At 39.7% G+C, this 19911-nt stretch overlaps 1 protein-coding gene across 5 annotated transcripts; it reads right to left on the bottom strand.

Annotated features, from left to right (window-relative positions):
* Window positions 1–9383: 9383 nt before the first annotated feature.
* Window positions 9384–19587, bottom strand: LOC131318977 (eukaryotic translation initiation factor 4G-like). Of its 5 annotated transcripts, none has more exons than XM_058349060.1 (10): window positions 19365–19587; window positions 19072–19251; window positions 18543–18673; window positions 17952–18101; window positions 17755–17822; window positions 17549–17605; window positions 15731–17086; window positions 12539–15636; window positions 10171–10365; window positions 9384–9862 (listed from the first exon to the last, which is right to left on the bottom strand). In XM_058349060.1, the coding sequence occupies exons 2-10, from the start codon at window positions 19230–19232 to the stop codon at window positions 9529–9531; spliced, it is 5550 nt and encodes a 1849-aa protein (XP_058205043.1). In that variant the 5' UTR covers window positions 19233–19251; window positions 19365–19587; the 3' UTR covers window positions 9384–9528. The 5 variants fall into 5 exon arrangements, with proteins under 5 accessions (XP_058205043.1, XP_058205058.1, XP_058205067.1 ...); XM_058349075.1 differs by having other exon boundaries at window positions 17755–17819; window positions 19365–19497; XM_058349084.1 differs by having other exon boundaries at window positions 17952–18095; window positions 19365–19497.
* Window positions 19588–19911: the final 324 nt, after the last annotated feature.

Here is a 19911-nt window from a genome sequence, read left to right as displayed (position 1 = left end):
TTGGCGGTTCGGTTCAGTCGGTTCCATTAGTTTTTGACGAAAATGGTAGTTGAATGTCCAAATCCATCAATAAACAACATAAATCATACAAAATCATGTCCAAATCCATCCATAAATAACACAAATCATACAAAATCATGTCCAAATCCATCCATAAACAATACAAATCATACAAAATCATGTCCAAATCCATCCATAAACAATACAAATCATACCAAATCGTGTAAACAAAACAGAAAAAAATATTCTTTTCAAAAAACCCTACTTTTTTCAAAAAAACTGTTGTGTTTCGAACCTGTTGAGTGTTGACTGTCGAGATCTTAGAGTGAGATGAGAGGGAGATAGGTGTGGATTGTGCTTTCGGAGAAGCAATCTGTTCTTCATTCTCCAGCGCCATCTTGTGATCTGTTCTTTGTTCTCCATCACAATCTGTTCTTTGTTCTCACAGGAGAGAGAGAGAGAGAGAGAGAGAGAGAGAGAGAGGTGTTCAACATGGAGTCGTGGAGTGGGTAGTGATGTCGGCAATGGAAACTGGGAAGTGAGGTCGGTGGGAAGAATAGGAGTAACAGATGTGGGGGTATTAGGGATTTTAGGATCAGATGATCGTGGGTAATGGGGATATATATGTGATTGATCCAACGGTTAGGATTGAAAGCATAATCTCTTTCATATAATCGGATCGGATCGGTTCGGTTCGGTTTGAATCGGTTGGTTTTTGTATAAAACCGAAACCGAACCGAACCGTTCGGTTCTCAAAAAATCAAAACTGAACCGAACCGACTCATACCTAAAACCGACCGAATTAAGCAAAAATTAATCGGTTCAGTCGGTTTTTCGGTTAAAATTTTCATCCCTAGTTGAGACATTTGAGAATACCCAAAAAAAGCTTTGTTGAGAGGAAGATGCGAACATGTCAAATGGGCTTTTTGGCTGAGAATACTGCTGAGCTTGAAGGGATTGAAGTTGGTTCTTTAGATGCTTCGTTTCAGCATCCTTTTGGTAAAAGGCTGCTGAAAATACCTAGTTGGCATATGCCATTTGGAGAAGTTCCCGATGAACATTTTGAATTTTCTGCTGCAAATCTTTGATAAGAAGTTCCAAAGATGATAATTTCTTATGGACAACATTCTCCAAATTTTACTGAGAGTGAGCAATTTTCTGGAGAATTTTGTTTTGAGCCAAAGAATTCGCCGACTGCCAATTTATTGTTGCTTCTGCTGCTGACACTGCTTTGGTGCTACCATCAGGGAGAATGGTGGTAGAATCTGTAATTTTATGACGGTAGGTCGTTCTTTCTTGAGAATTATGGAACTTCAAAGGAGGAAAATCTGCTTCAGTCCAAGGAGAAGATGGGTGAACATAAAACACTTACTGGGTTGAGCTGAAGGACCATCATTAGATGGAGGTTGAGGAGGAGGTGGAGATATATAAGGAGTGAGAGGTAAAGGAGAGCATAGTGGACATGGATCTTCAGAATCTTTTTCATCTTCTAGAAGACTGTCTTCTAGACGCTCATCACAGTCATAGACATATGTGTAATGTAGTTAGGCATGATGTACTGGTTTGAGAGATTCCACTAGAAGTGTTTGTATTAGTTGTTTTTCAAAGATGCCATGATGTATCATATGTGTAATAGTAAATGTCTGTAATAGTTACCTTCTGGGAACCTTCTCAGCCTAGGCTTCTCTTCACTCTATAAAAAGAGGAGGCCTCCACCAATGTATTCTTAGACTTAAGCAATATATTCCTTGTGTTGTGTATTCTCTACTGTCCTTTCTTGATCCTAACTTATTTTGTGTTTGTACTCATTTCGTGTCTGCTTAATTTGGTATCAGAGCCATATTGTCCATTTTACTTAAACCCCTTCTGAGAACTTCTTTTCCAAAACTATTCCAAATCTTTTCTAAAAGAAATTTGAAGCGTATGCTCTATGATTGCCTTTTAAGAATCCTCTACATCAGAAACTTCATTAACTATTTTGGTTAAAGAATTTTGTATCAGTGGGTTAAAAGTACCTTGAGACTTTGGCCTTTGTGTCAGCAGTGTGTCTCGGTTTGTTTACCCTAATATACAAAATTTCATTGATTAAAATTAGTTAAAGATCTCACATTGAAAAGAAAAAGATTTGATGTATGAGAAAACGAAGAACCCAGATTTTTACCTAAAGAATGAATTATTTGTTTTCTACCCATTGCTCTGCCACCTCATCTCTTGTTCCCTCAAGATTATCCTCTAGCAGAAATTCTTTTTCTTCTTCTTCTAATCTTGAATACTTGTACGAATTTGAATATCTTCTTGATGATAGTAAAGTTCCCCTTACTGATCTCCCTTTCCTAAATCCCTATAATGCATTTGTTAGACCACAAATCTTTGTAAAAAAAGACTGTCACCCAACTCTTCTCCACAAAATGATCAACTTCTGTAAAAGAGTATGTCTAAGCCTCCAAGTTTGATCAGTGTTTCATACCAGCTACAGAAAGCTGAACAATTTTTACCCTTGAAAATCCCAGTTGATTTGTCTCGCGTTTGGTAACAACAAGAATTTACTTATCTTCACTTTGAAGCAATCAGATCGGCTATCACTTTTCATGGTAGAAAAGGTATACCTGTTTCTTCCAGACTTGCTCTGGTAGATACCAGGTTTATACAGTACCAGCATGCATGTATTGCTACAGTTCAAACCACTTTAAATGCTGGAACTGTAGTCTTTACCATTTATCCTAATTTCAACATGCCACTAGCAGATCCTTATTTGCTAACAGCTTTAAAGGTGCAAGTCAAATTGGTGGTACCTCCCAAATTTTCACTACATACGCAGCAACCCTTCACTACCAAATGCCATATCACCTTCATAACCATGCCTTAGACATGTTATTACCTTCCTCCATAGATGAAACCCTTTTTCTAATTGTCAACGCACCTCACCAAGCTTCCTGTGTCCATGTTCCACGACAGATTTCTCGATCTGGGCTTCTCAAGTTTCTCCCAGAATTTTGGGTTACAGCTTATGAGAAAAACCAACAAAAGCCCATACCTGTTCAATCCTCAAGTCCACTTTTCATCCCAAAACCTGTTGGTACGGTAGAGATCTCGTTCCCGAAAAGAAACCTTTGTCTCATCTTCCACCCATCTTGTCATTTTTCCCTTAAGATTGATATGTTTGTAGATGGTTATGGATCTGCCCCTCCAATTAAATATTTTGGACCCAATGGCCTCCTAGTTTTCTATTTCAAAAATTCAGAAACAGACCATTGTTATTTTGATGCCTGTGAATGTGATGAGTGTCTCGAAAACAGTCTTCTAGAAGATGAAGAAGATTCTGAAGATCCATGTCCACTATGCCCTCTTTTACCTCTCACTCCTTGTAAATCTCCACCTCATCCTCAACCACCATCTAATGATGGTCTTTTAGCTCAATCCAGTGGGTGTTTTATGTTCACCTCATCTTCTCCTTGGACTGAAGCGGATTTTCCTCCTTTGAAGTTCTATAATTCTCAAGAAAGGATGACCCACCGTAATAAAATTCTACTACCATTCTCCCTGATGGTAGCACCAAAGCAGTGTCAGCAGCAGAAGCAGCAATAAATTGGCAGTCAGCGAATTCTTTGACTCAAAACAAAATTCTCCAGAAAATTGCTCTCTCAACAAAATTTGGAGAATGTTGTCCATAAGAAATTATCATCTTTGGAACTTCTTATTAAAGATTTGCAGCAGAAAATTCAACATGTTCATCAGGAACTTCTCCAAATGGCATATGCCAACTAGGCATTTTCAGTAGTATTTTACCAAAAGGATACTGAAATGAACCATCTAAAGAACCAGCTTCAATCCCTTCAAGCTCAGTAGTATTATCAGCAAAAAAGCTCATATGACATGTTCGCATCTTCTTCTCAACAAAATTTTTTTGGGTATACTCAAATGTCTCAACCCTTACCTATAAACCCTACATCAGAATTTGGTAAGTCAAGCTCCAACATCTTTGAGAGCTCATCAACTTTCATTCCTCCACCAAAAAGACCATCTCCACCAAAACTTCCTTTTTCCAAAGCCTCAAATAAAACTTATCTGACCTCCAACAGTTCTATCTCCACCATCCACCTCTACCTCTGCTCCAATTAACTCCACTCATTTTAAACCATCTGATCCAAATTCAAAGTCACCCCAGTTAATGGTTCAGTTAACTTCTAGCCCTTCCAAAAATCCAATCTCCACTCTCCTATATACCTTAGCCACTATACCCGAAACCTCATCTCCTGAACCAACCATTGAGTTTAATTCGGATACTGAATCCACTGATTCTATGCCAATTCCTCATGTTTTCATGATGAACCCAGAAAACCAGAGGAACATGTTGAAGATCCTATCATTGAAGAAGGTCCCGAGTTTGACACACCTCCTGAAATTCTAACTTTTGGTTCCTTCTTGCATTCCAATATTCATACCCATGGTTTCTCCTTCGATAATATTTCTCCATCAAAATAGTTGGATAAGCTTTATGAAATTCATTTTTGGTGCACTGCTGCTATGCTCTTCCCAAATGCTACACTGAGTATCGTCATTACTAAGTGTACAACAAAATTCCTTGGCCGTCTTCATCAATGGTACATGGCTCTTGGTGAGTACCGACAATTACAGCTTAAACAATTGCCAACACTTGATTAATTCATCTCAATCTTACATACTGAGTTTTTTGGAGATCGTAACAATACAAAGGAGTTTGTTCGAGAAGAATATCTTACAATGAAGTGTTGTTCATTCAAAAGAAAAGATTTGGAGATTCATTATGACCATATCTCTCAGAGATTTTATCTCCTTAACGGCATGGATGATGTCAACCTCAAGCAAGCTTTCTCAATTCACTTCCTGAACCATTGGGAAATGAAACAACAAGGTTACTTCAAACAAAAGGATTGACGTTGAATGCAACATCTCTTGGCAATATTTACCAGTACTCTTTGATTACTTTGAAAAAGTTGTGCAATCACTAGAAATTCCTCAGAACTCTTGAAGAACAGGAAAAACTTTTTGGCAAAGCATGTGACCGGCCAGACTTATCTATAAAGTGCAAAGACAAGAAGTGCACTTGCCGTCCTTCATATCAAAAATTTAAACACTTTCAGAAATGAAAGTTCCAATCTCTTAACAAGTTTCCAAAGTTTTTTAAATCTGGCAAGTTTTCACGCCAGAAAAAATGAAAATTTTTCAAGAAGAAAAAGTTCAGAGGGCAGCGAAAGTCTAATCGATGCTACATATGCAGAAAAAAGGGCATTATGCCAAACAGTGTCCAACTAAAGCAGCAAGAAACAAAATGGTGAGTTCTTTGTCTCTTATTGACGATGATCTTGAAGATGCTGATGTCGAATCCCTATTTTCTATTAATGATGAAGAAACAGCCGAAGTAGTCCTAGCATTTACTTTTGATGATTCAAATGATTCGTCAGAATCAGATGACTCTTCTAATGATTCTGACTCATTCTCCTATGAAATCCAAACATTTAAATTCTCAAACATCTTGCTATCTTAACCCTTAGCCAATGTCGAAATCTTGCTTGGGAAATATAAAAAACCCATACCAATTTTCGCCTTCTTTGATACTGGTGCTGCAGCCTCCATCCTCAATCCAGCAATTCTCCTCAGATCCTACTGGCAGTCATGTTTCAAACCCTTTACAACAGCCAATGGGGAAACTTTTGTCATCACTCTAATTAGTAAGCCTATTACCATCCAACTTTTCCCTTGATACACCATAAAACACTAAGTCTATGGTTCTGATCTCTCAAGAAAAGATTTATTGTTAAGCTTTGATATTCTCCAAAATCTCAGCAAAATCTCCTAGCTCAAAAAATGCTTGAAATTCAAAAACTACCTGTTACCCTGGACCACTCAACCAAATCTATTTTCCATAGAAAATTTCTCCTCCATCAAAGAAGCCATAATCCAAACTTCTTGTGCTTAATCCCATTTCCAGTTCCTCACCAAATGCTCCAATCAACTATGGAAAAACCTAGAATTCTTCATTTCTCTTCCCTTTAAGAAAAATGAAGACATCAACCCCACAAAAGCTACTCATCATGGAATGAACCCAAAACACTACCAACTTGCTCTTCAAGAGCTCCAGCAACTCCAGTCAGAAGGTTTGATCGAGCCCACAACCTCTCAGTAGGCATGTGAAGCATTTTATGTAAACAAAAGGACAGAACAGATAAGAGGAAAGCTTCGCTTGGTCATCAATTACCAGCCTCTAAATCATTTTCTACAAGATAACAAATTTCCTCTTCCTCGAAGAAGTGTTCTTTTTGCAAACTTGCCTAAAGCTCAGATTTTCTCAAAATTTGACTTGAAAGCAAGTTTTTGGCAACTAGGCATCCATCCAAATGATCATCCCAAAACTGATTTTTACATTCCAAATCACCACTTTCAGTGGTTAGTCATGCCTTTTGGATTAAAAACAATTTCATTCTTGTTTCAAAAGGCCATGATTCGGGCCCGCATCCTATCCTCAGCACTCGTCTACATTGATGATATTCTGCTTTTTTCTCCAGATATTGAGTCTCATGCTATCTTACTACAAACTTTCTATTCCTTGGTTCAAACCCATGGTATCATGCTCTCAGAGAAAAAGATGCTTCTTGCCCAACCAGAGATTGATTTTTTAGAGATGCATATCTGTAAAGCTCAACATACCCTCCAGCCTCATATAGCCTCCTAGCTTGATCATTTTTCGGATGAAAATCTCGCAGTCAAACAAGTTCAACAGTTCCTTGAAATTGTTAACTATATGGCTGATTTCATCCCCAACCTTACCCAATATCGTACTCCTTTCTCAGCTTTACTAAAGAAAAACCCTCCTCTTTGGTCAGCTCATTGTACCAAAGCCGTCAAAGACCTCAAAGCCATAATCAAAACCCTTCCTCCATTAACCATGCCTTCAGATGGAAAAAGAGTACTTCAGACAGATGCCTCTGATCTATATTAGGGTGCAGTTCTTTTGGAAGAAAATACAAATCAAAAGCATAGAATCTGTGGATACAAGAGTGGTGCATTCTCTCCTCTAGAGTTTCATTACCACTCTACTTACAAAAGGAGTATTGAGAAGTTTGAATTTCATTTAATCGGTCATCATTTTTTAATTGAGACTAATATGATGAGCGTGCTCAAATTCAAACAGAAGCATCTTCCAAAGGTACAGTTGCTCAGATGAGCAAATTGGTTTTCCAATTAGAGTTTTGATTCTATTCACATAAAAGGAAAAACAAATGTTCTCCCAGATTTTCTGTCAAGGCTCAAAAGGGAAATTAACCAGTTTTTAAAAACAAAATCACATTCATTTGTTCATGGTTGTTTTTCAATGATTTCCTGTTTCCACCCAATTAATCTTTCTGTCCCCCTCTAGTGTCATATTTTAGAGTTAACCCTTCTTTCTAGGTGTGTCCAAATGTGTCAAAATCTTCAACATCTCTACATTTTCAAGTATGGTCCTAATGAAGGTCCCATGGGAGGTTTACCTTTCCATCCTGTCTACCCCTTTCTCACCCAGTTGGAAATATATGACCGTAATGTCTTTTATTTCAAGAAAGAAGCCTACCTCCTTTTATGGTATTTAGTAGATATTTATACCATAAGTGTCTTTTTTAATAAATCAGCAGTATTTATTTATCTAGCACATGCGGCATTTAATCAGATTCATCCTCCAGAAGATTTTTTTTTGAAATTCCTCTTGCTCTTCGGAAGTATATCCTTCTGGCAACAGAAGATCAGAGGAATCCCTAACAGCGCAGGCAGGAATCTCCAATTTGCTTTTTGGACAAGTTGCAACAATAGGAGTCTTCCTAATCCAGATGGTTCTATCACTTGGCGGAAGGAGTATCACACTATATTTCTTTTTGCATATCCAGAGTCTCAGAGAATCCAGATCGACAGTGGAAATTATCTTGTCATGACTCAAAAACTGTGTTCACTCTATGGATTGACGCCTGTAAAAGTTCCCTCATCTCTCCTCCATTATGAAACTGCAAATTGGAAATTCAATGATACATATCCGGAAAAGTGGCGCCAGAATATTCGCTATCTTTTGGACCATTATTACTTGACTTATAAAACTAAAGACTATTTTAGAGAGAGTGGTTCAGATGATGCAGAGTGACAACCATGTGCTCATGACAACTATTTCTTTTGTGTGGTGTATGTTTATGTACTCCCTCCGTCCCTAAATAAATGTCCGGCGCGCAAAACTAGGCCTTCAAAAAAATGCATTTGTTTCGTTAAAAAAATTAATTTTTTTTTCACAAATTAATAGATAGCAATGAGTTTTATTAAATTGTAAAAAAAAATTAAAATTTTTAATGAAAAATATGCATGTTTTGTAAAGCCTAATTTTGCGCGCCGGACACTTATTTAGGGACGGAGGGAGCAATGTAAAGTGAAATAAAATAAAAGTAGCAAGATAATTGTTGCTTTACTTTTAGTCATGTCATTCCTTTAGGAAGTGGTAAAATGTATTGTTTTCATATGGGTCCATATGTGTAACGTAGTTAGGCGTGATGTACTGGTCTGAGAGATTCCACCAGAAGTGTTTGTATTAGTAGTTTTTCAAAGATGCCATGATGTATCACTCGTGTAATAATAAATGTCTGTAATAGTTACCTTCTGGGAACCTTCCCAGCCTAGGCCTCTCTTCACTCTATATAAAGAGGAGGCCTCCACCAATGTATTCTCAGACTTAAGCAACATATTCCTTGTGTTGTGTATTCTCTACTGTTCTCTCTTGATTCTAACATACTTTGTGTTTGTATTCACTTCGTGTATGCTCAATTTGATTGTAAAGGGAAAAGTGTTTTGGACTTGTAAGAAAGTGCTGCTACTGGTACAACAATCTATGCATAGACAATGCGTCTTATGTTCAACAAAGATAATTGAAACCACTCATTTTGTTTAATATATTTTGCTTAATGTTTCCGTAAAAAATCAGCTTCATCCAACATCGATAAGAGCGTTTACAAAACGTCTAAAATCGCTTTTGAATTTAGCCAAAATTCTGGAGCAATTTTGGACGTTTCATAAACGCCCTTATCTACGTCGGATGGAGCTGATATGGTTTGAAGGTTGAAAAACATTTGGTGTAATCATCCCCACCACTTCGTGTTATTTTTCAATAGCTCATTATCACATTTCCTATTCCACCGGATTGTGCAGGTATTGATTGTACCATCTTATTGCAAGTCGAATTGAAAATGTACTTCTGGTGGTATAAGCACTCCAAAATCCCTTCTCAGTACCCTAGCAACCCTGAGCAAAAAAGATGTAATTCCATTACTGGGTACAAAAAAATTGGATCACAAGTACAAGCATAAACTCATGCCATGAAAAGAGCAACAAAATTTGGATGCCCAACTGAACCTTTTGCTGTAGATTTTATACGAAAATAATACCAAAACATGGAAGGGCAAACCCCTCATATTCTGAATCCCCATATTACTGCTTGATTGAAAAGCCCTAACTACTAAAACGTACAATGAGCATCACTATCCTCTAATGAATAAACTTATCTAGTCTCCACGATTTCTTAGAATCTGGAGGTCGGAATTTCTCAAACTTCAAACTAGAGCTTGTACGGATCTCATTCACGACGGATTCTCCTTTCTCTGACTTGATAGTCTCCAGGATGGTTCCGACAACTTCAGCCGCAAGCCCTATCTCTACCAGACTTCCTTGCTCTTCCCCACCTTGATATATCAATTGCCCTATATCTGAGAATGGAAGCAACTTTTCAGAAATAACTTTTGCAAAGAAACGGCCGAGGAATTCTCCTGCTTTGGGGGCATCATTTACGGCATCTTCCAAAGTAGAAAGAACAGATTCAAACCTGAACAAAAATAAAGTCAGAAAGAGCTTCAAACTGATAGGAAGGCATGCAGATTACTTCCTCCGTTACATGGTGTTTGTCCATTTTCGACAGTCGTTCCCCATAAGCGGATAAAAAAAATGTGCTTTCGTGAATGATTTCCAGAATTTTTTACTACCAATCAAAAGATGTCAATCAGTTTGTGTAGACCATAGAAAATTATCAAAAATAAAAATAAAATTGAGATGTCGTTAATTGTGAAGCTGGGCAAACAAAGTGGGACAGAGGAGTGATTATTTAAATGACAAGATGAATTTTCCTTTCTTTACCCTCTGATGAGATGATCTTGGTTTAACGTGCCATCCCGAGGTTGTGAAAGGTGGATGAGTAAGTTGGCCAAAAGATCCCTTTCCATATCTTTCCTCTCAAAAGAATCGTTGACCCAGATAGATATCATCGTGGGATAAAAGCTCGGGGAATTCAATTCCTTTACGCACAGTGCAACTTCCTTCTCATCTTTGGCGCTGAAAATATTAACAGTTCAGTATTAGCGCTCAACAGAATGACAATATATCTGAGAACAGGGCCTCCACTATAGGAGATTGACAATATAGAAAGTCTTTTTGCAGACCACAAGTCCCACAACGCAGAACAAAGCTCACACAACAAAGTTGTAGATTTGGTCGAAAATACATTGGATAAATAGTTCCCTAAATAGCATTATATGTTGTCTTCACCACAGCTATTATGATCAAACCAAAAAAGCTGAAGTTTAGGAAACTAGCTAATCATTTGTAATCCTATGTCAAACAGATTACCCTTGAGCATGCACAAAACATATGATAGCTGAACCATGCAAATGGGAAAGAGCAAGTCTGGATTGGAGCAGCCAAGTCTAAGTTCCTAGCAGGTGGGAGAAAACACCCTAAATGGCGTTTTTGCTATTTGGAAAAGGAAGAAAATCATCCATAACCAAAAATTAGAGAAAAGGTATCATTCAGTTCAATGTAGACAGGTTCTATAAATTCATTCAGTTCAATGTAGCACCATAGATGTTCTACTTTCTCCTAAAACATTAATCCTCAGACAGAAATATATCAACTTTAATACATCTTGCATGGCAACCTGAAATAATTGAGATAAAACACTCTTAATTGGTATTCTTGTACTTGCAAGTTTGTTTTGGATACCATAAGTAATCCAATTGAGCATTGAAATCCAACATAAGCACTCGTGCTTATGTAACCAATGATAAGCCCAAAACATGGACTACAACATGGGAGTTTACACAACAGGAAATACAGTCCATGATTAACATAAACATTTCACATGAAGTTGATAGTTTAAAGGGGACTTGATACCATATGCACCACCTTTTGAGTGCACATACCATATACACTTACTCAGGGGCATAAGCAAAATCACTTTGATTCATAACCACTATGAGTCGTAACTAAACCATCACTTTTGAGTCATAACAGAACACCAACTTAGATAGTAGTCAAGCCTCTTCCTATTTTGATTTGACCATATACACAGATCACCAACACCACTCACGTCATAACCAATCCCACGTCATGACATGAGAAAAGAGAGCTTTGGGGCATAACTTGCATATGGTATACAACCATAGAGTGCAGGAAATCAGACAGCCAATGAAGAATCACCGGAATAATGCCAGCCCGAGGTAATTTAAAATGCCACCACCTAACGGTTAAACATCTCAACTTCATATAGATTGTGGTCGGTAAATGCACTTGGGACTTTTTTAAAGTTCCTGTGCCTTCAATTCGACATAATATAACAAAACAAAAAAGCAATAAGTGCACCAATTGGGCCTTCTTAGTTTGCCTACTTCTCCTGCATATTTTATCGTAGGGCTTCACTTCCAATTTTGGATTACCATAACAAGTGACACCTAGTCCAAATGTGCAGTAGGAAGGTGAAATACCTATACGCTCCTTATCCTCCCATTCATTTACTATCTCTGATAAGAAGTCCTTTTCCCATTGTCCGTTACACAGATACAATCATCACAACTCACATCTCATCTCTAGGAATCTCTATTGACCACATTTGTTGATGTTGGTTCAAGCAACCGCAAAATCAGTTATGGTACTGCAAATTTCCCTGGTGATATATCGACAGAGAGCATGTTGCATCATGGCTGAAAATGGAAGTTTGGAGATGTTGCCCTTCTTTGTCTGATGAGTGTCATTCGTAGGCGAAGAACCAGCATTCTTTAGAACTATAGTGGAATTTCCTTTTAATAAAGACAGCAATTTTTATTTTTTTTTTTTTGGGGGGGGGGGGGGGGGGTGGGGGGAGTTTATTTCGGTGAATACCTCCTCAAAGTGCCTTTCATCTTTTCGTAAATGGAACTCAAGCTAGGGTTTTTTCTCCCACTCGTCTTTGATTGATGTAATGCCGGTACATAGAGGATTCTTTTCTTCTAACAATTAAGATCAAACTTATGAAGATTTTGTATTTTAGCGCAAGGGAAGGTGAATATCTACCTCCACCTATTAGGCTTTGGGACTGGTATGAAGTACAGAACAGCATATAAAAATTGGTGCTTATCTCATTGATAAAAATTGAAATTCAATCCGTATATTTCAATTATAAAGGACATTGGACAAATAACGAAGGACCGAACAGAAAAGACTATCGAAAATCATGCATGGACCAGATATTTACCTGTAGAATTCTTTAATTGCTGCTATGGACATGTCTCGCAAGCGGTCTTCCGGCCAAACCTTATCAGATGAAACATTTTGCGCAAAACCTGGTCCCTGACCACGAATGGTTGGTGACTCCGGCAAACTACTGGAATTGCGATCTGCATTCTTTGTGTCCCTGTTACCCTGGTTCATATTGCGACCCTGTATACTTGACTGTTCATGAGAACCCGCAAACCTATCCGGGATGTATCTTGGCATGAGATCCTCTCTTCCGGAAACCGTCCGTTCTGATACAGAACTGTACCCATTCAGACCAGCTGTTATTCTTCTGGAATCACCAAGACCTGGTGCATCAGTTAAAGGGATGTTTGCTATTGATGGTTGTCCCCTGATGGACATTCCCCTTGCAAGACCTCCTTGGGGTCCAAGTGTAATAGAATCCTCACTAATATGTCTCTGGGGCAGAGGTACCGACAGAGTCCTATTCTCGAAGGAGTGTCTATCATCCAATCGGCTCTCCTGAGTTCCAAAACCACGAAGTTGTGACCCACGGAAACTACCCATCTGAGCACTCGGAGGAGAAAACATACTTGACCCTCTGGGACCAAAATCCATGGGTTGACGACTCCTAGTTGAAGTGTTGACCCCTGGACCACGACTTAGCCTACCAGCTTGGACCTGCCGTTCTTGAGCAGCATCCCTGTGCACTTCATCGATCTTTTTTGGCCCTTCAACTTTCCGCCTCTGTTGCCAATTATTCTTTCTCAGATCGATAGCATCCTTCAACATGAACCTTAATCTGGAAGACAGTTTCATGTTGTTTGACAACTTGAACATCATATCAAAATACGCATCCATATGTTCCTTGGCTCTGGGATGGTCGATCGTCTCTCCTATTGTACTCATTAATTTGCACAAAGATTCAATATCTTCCTCATCTGGATTCTGATACTGCCCCAACAACTTCTTTATACATTCATGCATTATTCTCTCAGTCAACATCTTCTTCTTGTACAATTCCCCGATCAACCTGATGTTGCCCAGCATCCGTCTCCGTGCACGGATCCTCTTCTCCTCTCTTCCCTCCTCAGACTGCTTAACCTCACCTTCCTGTTCAGCCCTGTCTGCTTCTTCTTGCTCTCTTGCATCCCTCTCAAATTCCTCCTGGCACTTGTTCAAAAGCAATATCTTAAACGTGATCTTTTTTTCATTGTCTTCACTGAAATCAGGCAACTCTCCAGCAAGGTGGTAACAGAAGTTGGCATACATTTCACAGAAAGTTGGTTCCATTAGAGCTTTATCAAATATCTGTGAGATCACACCGGTGAGAGTACCAGCATTGTCAATGTTGACTGCTTTGACTTGCTCAAAAAGTTTTTCAAAGTTTTGCGGCGTTAACTTATTAAGAATAGCTTTTAACTGCCTCTGCTTGGCCTGTTCCTCATCCGTTACTTTACCCACTTCGTACTTCCTTTCAGCTTTGTGCATCACCGGCACCGGAGGTTGAGGAGAAGCAATTAAACCCTTATGAAAACCAGAAGCACGCTGCCACCTATCAGAATCAGGGGTATTTCGTTGTATACCTCCTTGAGAACCCAGGGACTGCATTGGCCCAGACAGGATCCCTCCAACATACTGAGCAGGTGTCAGTGCACGTGGGTTCCTTAGAACACCAAAATTGCTCCCTTGGCCAGTTCGGATATTGCCCCCATAACCATCCATTCTGGGATCCCTTCCTGAAGGGAGTGGGCCAGGTACTTTACTCCACTTGTCATCATCGCCAATGCCACTCCCACGGCGGTCAAGTCTAGGTCCCCCTGATGACTTGTCAGTTAATCTTCCAGGACTAGGGTTTGACTCCCTAGAAGCATTGACAGTAGAAACCATCAAGGCCTCGGCCATATCAGATGTAATTTCAAAGCCCTCCGGAAGATCACTACACTGCTCTGAGAATTTTAGTAGGAAATCTCTTGAATACTTATTGCCTGTGACAGCATTTCCGTCATCTACAGGATGCAGCTTAGGAGTAGAGATTTCAGCAGCATCTTCCCAATCATCTGGCTCAGCTTTATTCTGCCTGCTCTTTTCACTTTCTCCAATATTATCTTCATGTGCATCAACTGGTACCTGCTTAGAATCAGAACTAGAGGCGCTGACCATGCTTTGTGACGGGTCAATATCCTCTTTGTTTCCCTCTGGACCCTTATATGCCATATAGAGATCGGAAGTTGTTCCGGCAGCATCTGCCTTTTGCAAAATTTCTTTAATTCTTTTCTTCTTCCCTTTCCCCATATTACTCTTTGACCTACTAAGTTCTATGACAGGTATATCCTTGGAATCAGCCGCTGTAAGAGAACCCAAGATATTACTTACATCATCAGTAACTTCCCTTTCATGTTTCGAAGCTGGTTTGGAGCCAGATTGGGATGTTGAAACAGCAGCTTGCTCCTCATCTGCCAGAACAGCCTTTGTAACAACAGATTCTCTACCGCCCAAGCTGTCACTTTTACCAAAAGAGGCTTCTGAAGTTGAAGTCATATTATCACAATTTGAACGCGGAGATAAATTGGGACATAAGGAAGTTTTAGCATTTGTCGCATCCAGCACCGTTGAACTGGAAACTGATATCTCTAAATTATCAGATTTCATATCGTCTTTTTCGCAATGACCATTGGGGTCTTCCGAATCCTTCTGTGCAGTTTCGACAGATTCAACCTCATTGGAGGTGGTTGTTACCTTCAGCACAGAATTCAGTTTAGTATGAGTAATGACTTCCGAAAACTTTGAAGACACAGATTCTGAAGATGTCTCAGAACTGCTTTCAACTTGTCTGGGCCCTTCATTCACCACAATTTCTGCTTGTTCTTCTGTTCTGGGAGTCTCAAGCTTTAGCGATTGATCTGTGTCCAATCTATCAATAAATCCTAAAGAGCCAGGAGTTGCAACACTAGGGGTGGCCACCTGTTCACTGGTGGACTTGATAATGCATCCACTAGGACTAGATGAAACAGTGGTTATAGTCCCCATGGTCTCAGCAGTTCCACTCTTGGGAAAATTAGCATGTTCTAATGTCTGAGAAGGCAAGCCTGAAGTAGAGGTAGATTGTCCAGAAGCCTGCAAAAGAAATTGAGAAGCCACCCACAAATTATGGCATACATAAAGTCTCTAAAAGCATAAGCTGTTGATCTAACCAACACGTTACAATTACCTGACGCTGTGGTTGAGAAAGTCCTTTCTTCATCTGCTTCTTCTGTGGGTCCTTAATGGAGTCGGACCTATTAACAGTTACTCTTCTTCTTTCTTCAGTACTATGGGGTAAAACTGGTGCAGACCCTTCAAGGGAAACAGGAGGGGTAGACAACAACGCTTTAGATACCGCTCCGTCCACAGGAAAAGGAGATGCTGCGTTATGCTGTTTACCATCAACAGGCAATGACAATGACATCAGTTCTGGACCATGTTTTGGCAGATGTGAAGAGCTTTCTAATGGAGTATCTGAATTCCTTTGAAGAAGAGTTGAGCTAGTTTCCCAAGGCTGCTCCAGGAATTTGGGCGATCCACACTTTTCAACAGAAGGTGGGTTAGTTCCAAGTGACGACTCAGCAATCTTTTCTACATGTGACGCAGCAGCTGGTTTAACCGTGACCGGTACAGAAGCTGATGGTGCTGAAGATTTTGCCTTATGGACATCATGAGGAACTTCAAAACTCGAATTATGAGCAGATGGATTCAAGAAAGATACAGTTTGTGGGCCCTGGCTAATTGGATAGCTTATCCTTGGTGCCTGAGAACTGGGATTAATCTGGTTACTTGTTAAAGGAACAGAACTTGACCCAGGAAAATAGAGAGAATTGGGGTTGTAAGAATTGTAGTAGTTCATAGAATGTGGAGGTCGAATGGATGCAACAGGCTGGGATGGTGGCACATTTGGGCGTGACTTGGGCCCAGTCGACCCAACATCCCTAAGCATATTGGGCCTTCTATCAAGCCTCAACTCTTCATGCGTATCCGGATGAGTTATCTTGACAGGTATGCGGGTGAGACCAAATTTTGCTACCTGCTGTTGTGTGAATTGAAGATTGTTACTAATTCCCATATTGCCTGACTGAGGAGGCAGCTGAGGACCCATTGAAGTTGTGAAATTCAAGTTCGGACCTTGATGCATTATTCCCTGAGGCTGCATTGGATGAGGTTGTAGACTTTGAACGAATACCTGCTGCTGCAGCGTAGGAACATTTCCCATTGGGAATGGCATTGGCAAGGAAGTGGCTGTCATTCCCTGCGACTGAATCTGTGGATTGGGAACACCAAATTGAACAGGGACTTGTGGCTGGTGAAACGGCATGGGCATGGAAACCCCAGGGATAGGATGCATAGAAGCCTTGTGAGTTTGGCTTACAGGGGGTGCAGACGAAATTGGAGAATCCCTTATGGCCTTGGGCATTTGATGGGACCCACCAGTATTAGATTGGTCACCAGCACCTGCGTCCTTCCTTGTGATTTGCTGCTTAGGCACAGATGGAACTGGAAATGTAGGTATTGTTCTGGAAGAAGCATGTCGTGCCTGCAGTCCAGGAATCACAAGGGAAGGGGAAAGTGGCAAACAAACGCATTAGACTAAACTGAATTGACAGCAACACAATGTTACTGACACTTGCCCTAAGCAAGAATTGTAATAGTTACGTTTACTCATAACTCCAGCAGTTTAGACACACAAAAAATAGGGAAAATACATACTCTAATCATTTAGAGTCCAGAAGAAACTACCGATTGAGGCTCCATACAAACCAACTTTTTTTTTCACAATTCAATTGGTATATAGAAACCTACAGATATTACATGGTGTATTCATGCCAACTTCAAATTCGGCAGATCATTGTTTTGATTAGCATAGACAGAAGAGTGAAATGCATCAGAATTTATGACCACGCGAAACAGAACAAGAAAAGAGTAAAGATAGCATAATTGTAACAGACTAGTTATCTGCAACAAACTGCCAGACCAGAGGGGGAAAGAACAGACTAACCTGGTCACGTTTCTGCTCATCCAAATTTGGTGGAGCTGAGTTAGTTCGAGCAGGTATCTAAAAACAAAATGAAACACCCTACCATCAGACAGGACTATTTAAGAGATTAATTGCTATGCCATCCAAACAATTAACTAAACCCGCGTGATATCAGTCCAGAAAAGCATAAGCAAATGAATCAACACACACTACGAATACTAATATACCTGCATTCCATTCACAAAACCAGGACTTATGGTCCCAAACTGAAGAGGATATGACCTAGATGTATCTCCTGGGGATAAGCCATTGGAAAACACTATTACCAAGCTAATAGAGATTAAAACAAAAAAAAAAGCCAAAAACATTCACAAAAAATAACTACATCAATCGTGTATGTATATCGAGCACTAGAAATATGTACCCTTTGTAGGGGTTGCAGGAGCTGTCGTATCAACATTGACAGCAGCAGGCTGAGAAGATGGAGCCTTTGGAACAGCTTGGGCACTTTTCTGAGGCGCCATATCAGCTGTTGGCTTGACAGTAACACCTGTGACTGGGGCATCAGCTGCTCCTAAAACAAGAACAATGAAATGAACAAAACCGTAGCATTTCAAGTATAGAATAAGCAAACCAATATCATTCGCCTACCATATCAACTAATAATCATACTATGATACAAAATTACTGATCCCTCTAGATTTGGAAAAATCAATTACAACCGACAACCTCATCATTCAATCATAAACTTTACACCAACAAAAAGAACACATAAAAAAGGTCGCAACTTGTAACCAACCACACCAAACTGAGTCATGTGTCCTAAGTCCTAACCAATTGAAGTCGGCTACATTAATATTTTTTGCTACTGCTCTATCAAGGATTAAAACCAATTATGTTTACGAAATTTTTTACCTTCTTTAAGGAAAACACTATTCCGAATTTCCAGGCAGTAAAATAGATTCATACAAGAAACTATTAGTGCAAATGGAATGTAAATCTCAAATATACATACCATGTACTGGTGGTTGATTTTGGGAACCATTCTGCAGAGTACGGGCAGCAGAAGCAATATTAGAATCTGAATTTACATTTGCACCGCTTGCCCAAGATTGTCCTCCGTGTGCGTTATTAGACTTCTTAAAGCTATAATATAACCGAGAAAGAAAGAAAAAAAAATCAAAGATCAAAAAGCAGAAAATCCACTACAAACAGGGACAGAGGGAGGGCTTGGGGTGGGGTGGTCAATAGATTTTCGTTTTATTTTACAGTGATTCATAGATTTTAACGTCTAACAAATCACAACGAGCTTCAAGGACATAAATTTAAAGATTATAAACATACATTAAGCTCTAATGTCATAGCACAATGTGGAAAAAAAAAAAAAATAGCACGGGAAGTGGCCAAAAAAAATATCACTACGTAGAATTTCCTGTTAAATCCCCGCCTCCCCTCCATCAAATTTCCTGGCGCAGTCCCTGACTACAAACCCTAATTTCCAAATACGAATAAACAAGAGAACGGAAAAAACGCTAATAATCTACCTCCGACTAGTCGTCAAAGAAGACGACGGAGGGGCGGTCCCGCCGCCCTTCCCGCTACCACCCGAGAAGTTTCTCGGCTGCCCGGAGCTGCTGCCCGATCGACCTGGTTTTCTGTACTGTGATGAATCGTTCCTCTCAGCCCTAGATTGATTGTGGGACATATATCCAATGTTGGCTTACCTGCACCCGATACAGATCCACCGATCACAACACAAAATTAAGCACAGATAAAAATAAAAAAACCCAGAAAAAATTGACATTACAAAATCAAAAGGTGATTCCTTTTGGGTTACCTGGACTGAGTGGAGTGAGAAAAATAAGGTTTTTGGATAGTTCAGAGAATAGAATGATTGGCGGGAACCACGACGACAGTGCGAGGTGAAGAAGACGACGCAGGAGAGGAAGTATGGGTGTAGTTGGGGGGGGGGGGGGGGGGGGGGGGTTGTGTGTTGTGTTTTGGTGAGAGAGAGAGAGAGAGAGAGAGAGAGAGAGACTTATTAATCCGTATTTGGTAACAAACTAACATGGAAGGCGGTCAAAAAGGTACGTTTTTAAGGAGATCGAAATCGAATCGGTAGTTGATCAAAAAAAAAATGAAAAATGAAAAAAAGAAATCGAATCGGTCATGATTAAAAAAAAAGAAAATTAGAGGTTTGTCCTCCTTTTTAAGCTTGGTTTGATACCAACCCTGAAATATTTTTCCGAAGCTGGATGGCTCGGGTCTGTTACTTGAGGACTTTTTTACCCTCGATATACTCCACTACCAAACATAAAAACTGAAAACCCTCCTCTCTCTCTTTTTCTCTATCTCTCTCTCTAAACTATTGTCACCGACACACC

Source organism: Rhododendron vialii, chromosome 1a (genome assembly GCF_030253575.1).
Source record: "Rhododendron vialii isolate Sample 1 chromosome 1a, ASM3025357v1".
In the NCBI taxonomy this organism is placed as follows: domain Eukaryota; kingdom Viridiplantae; phylum Streptophyta; class Magnoliopsida; order Ericales; family Ericaceae; genus Rhododendron; species Rhododendron vialii.
Note: the sequence above shows the minus strand (reverse complement) of the source record. Positions and strands in the feature narration are given on the sequence as shown.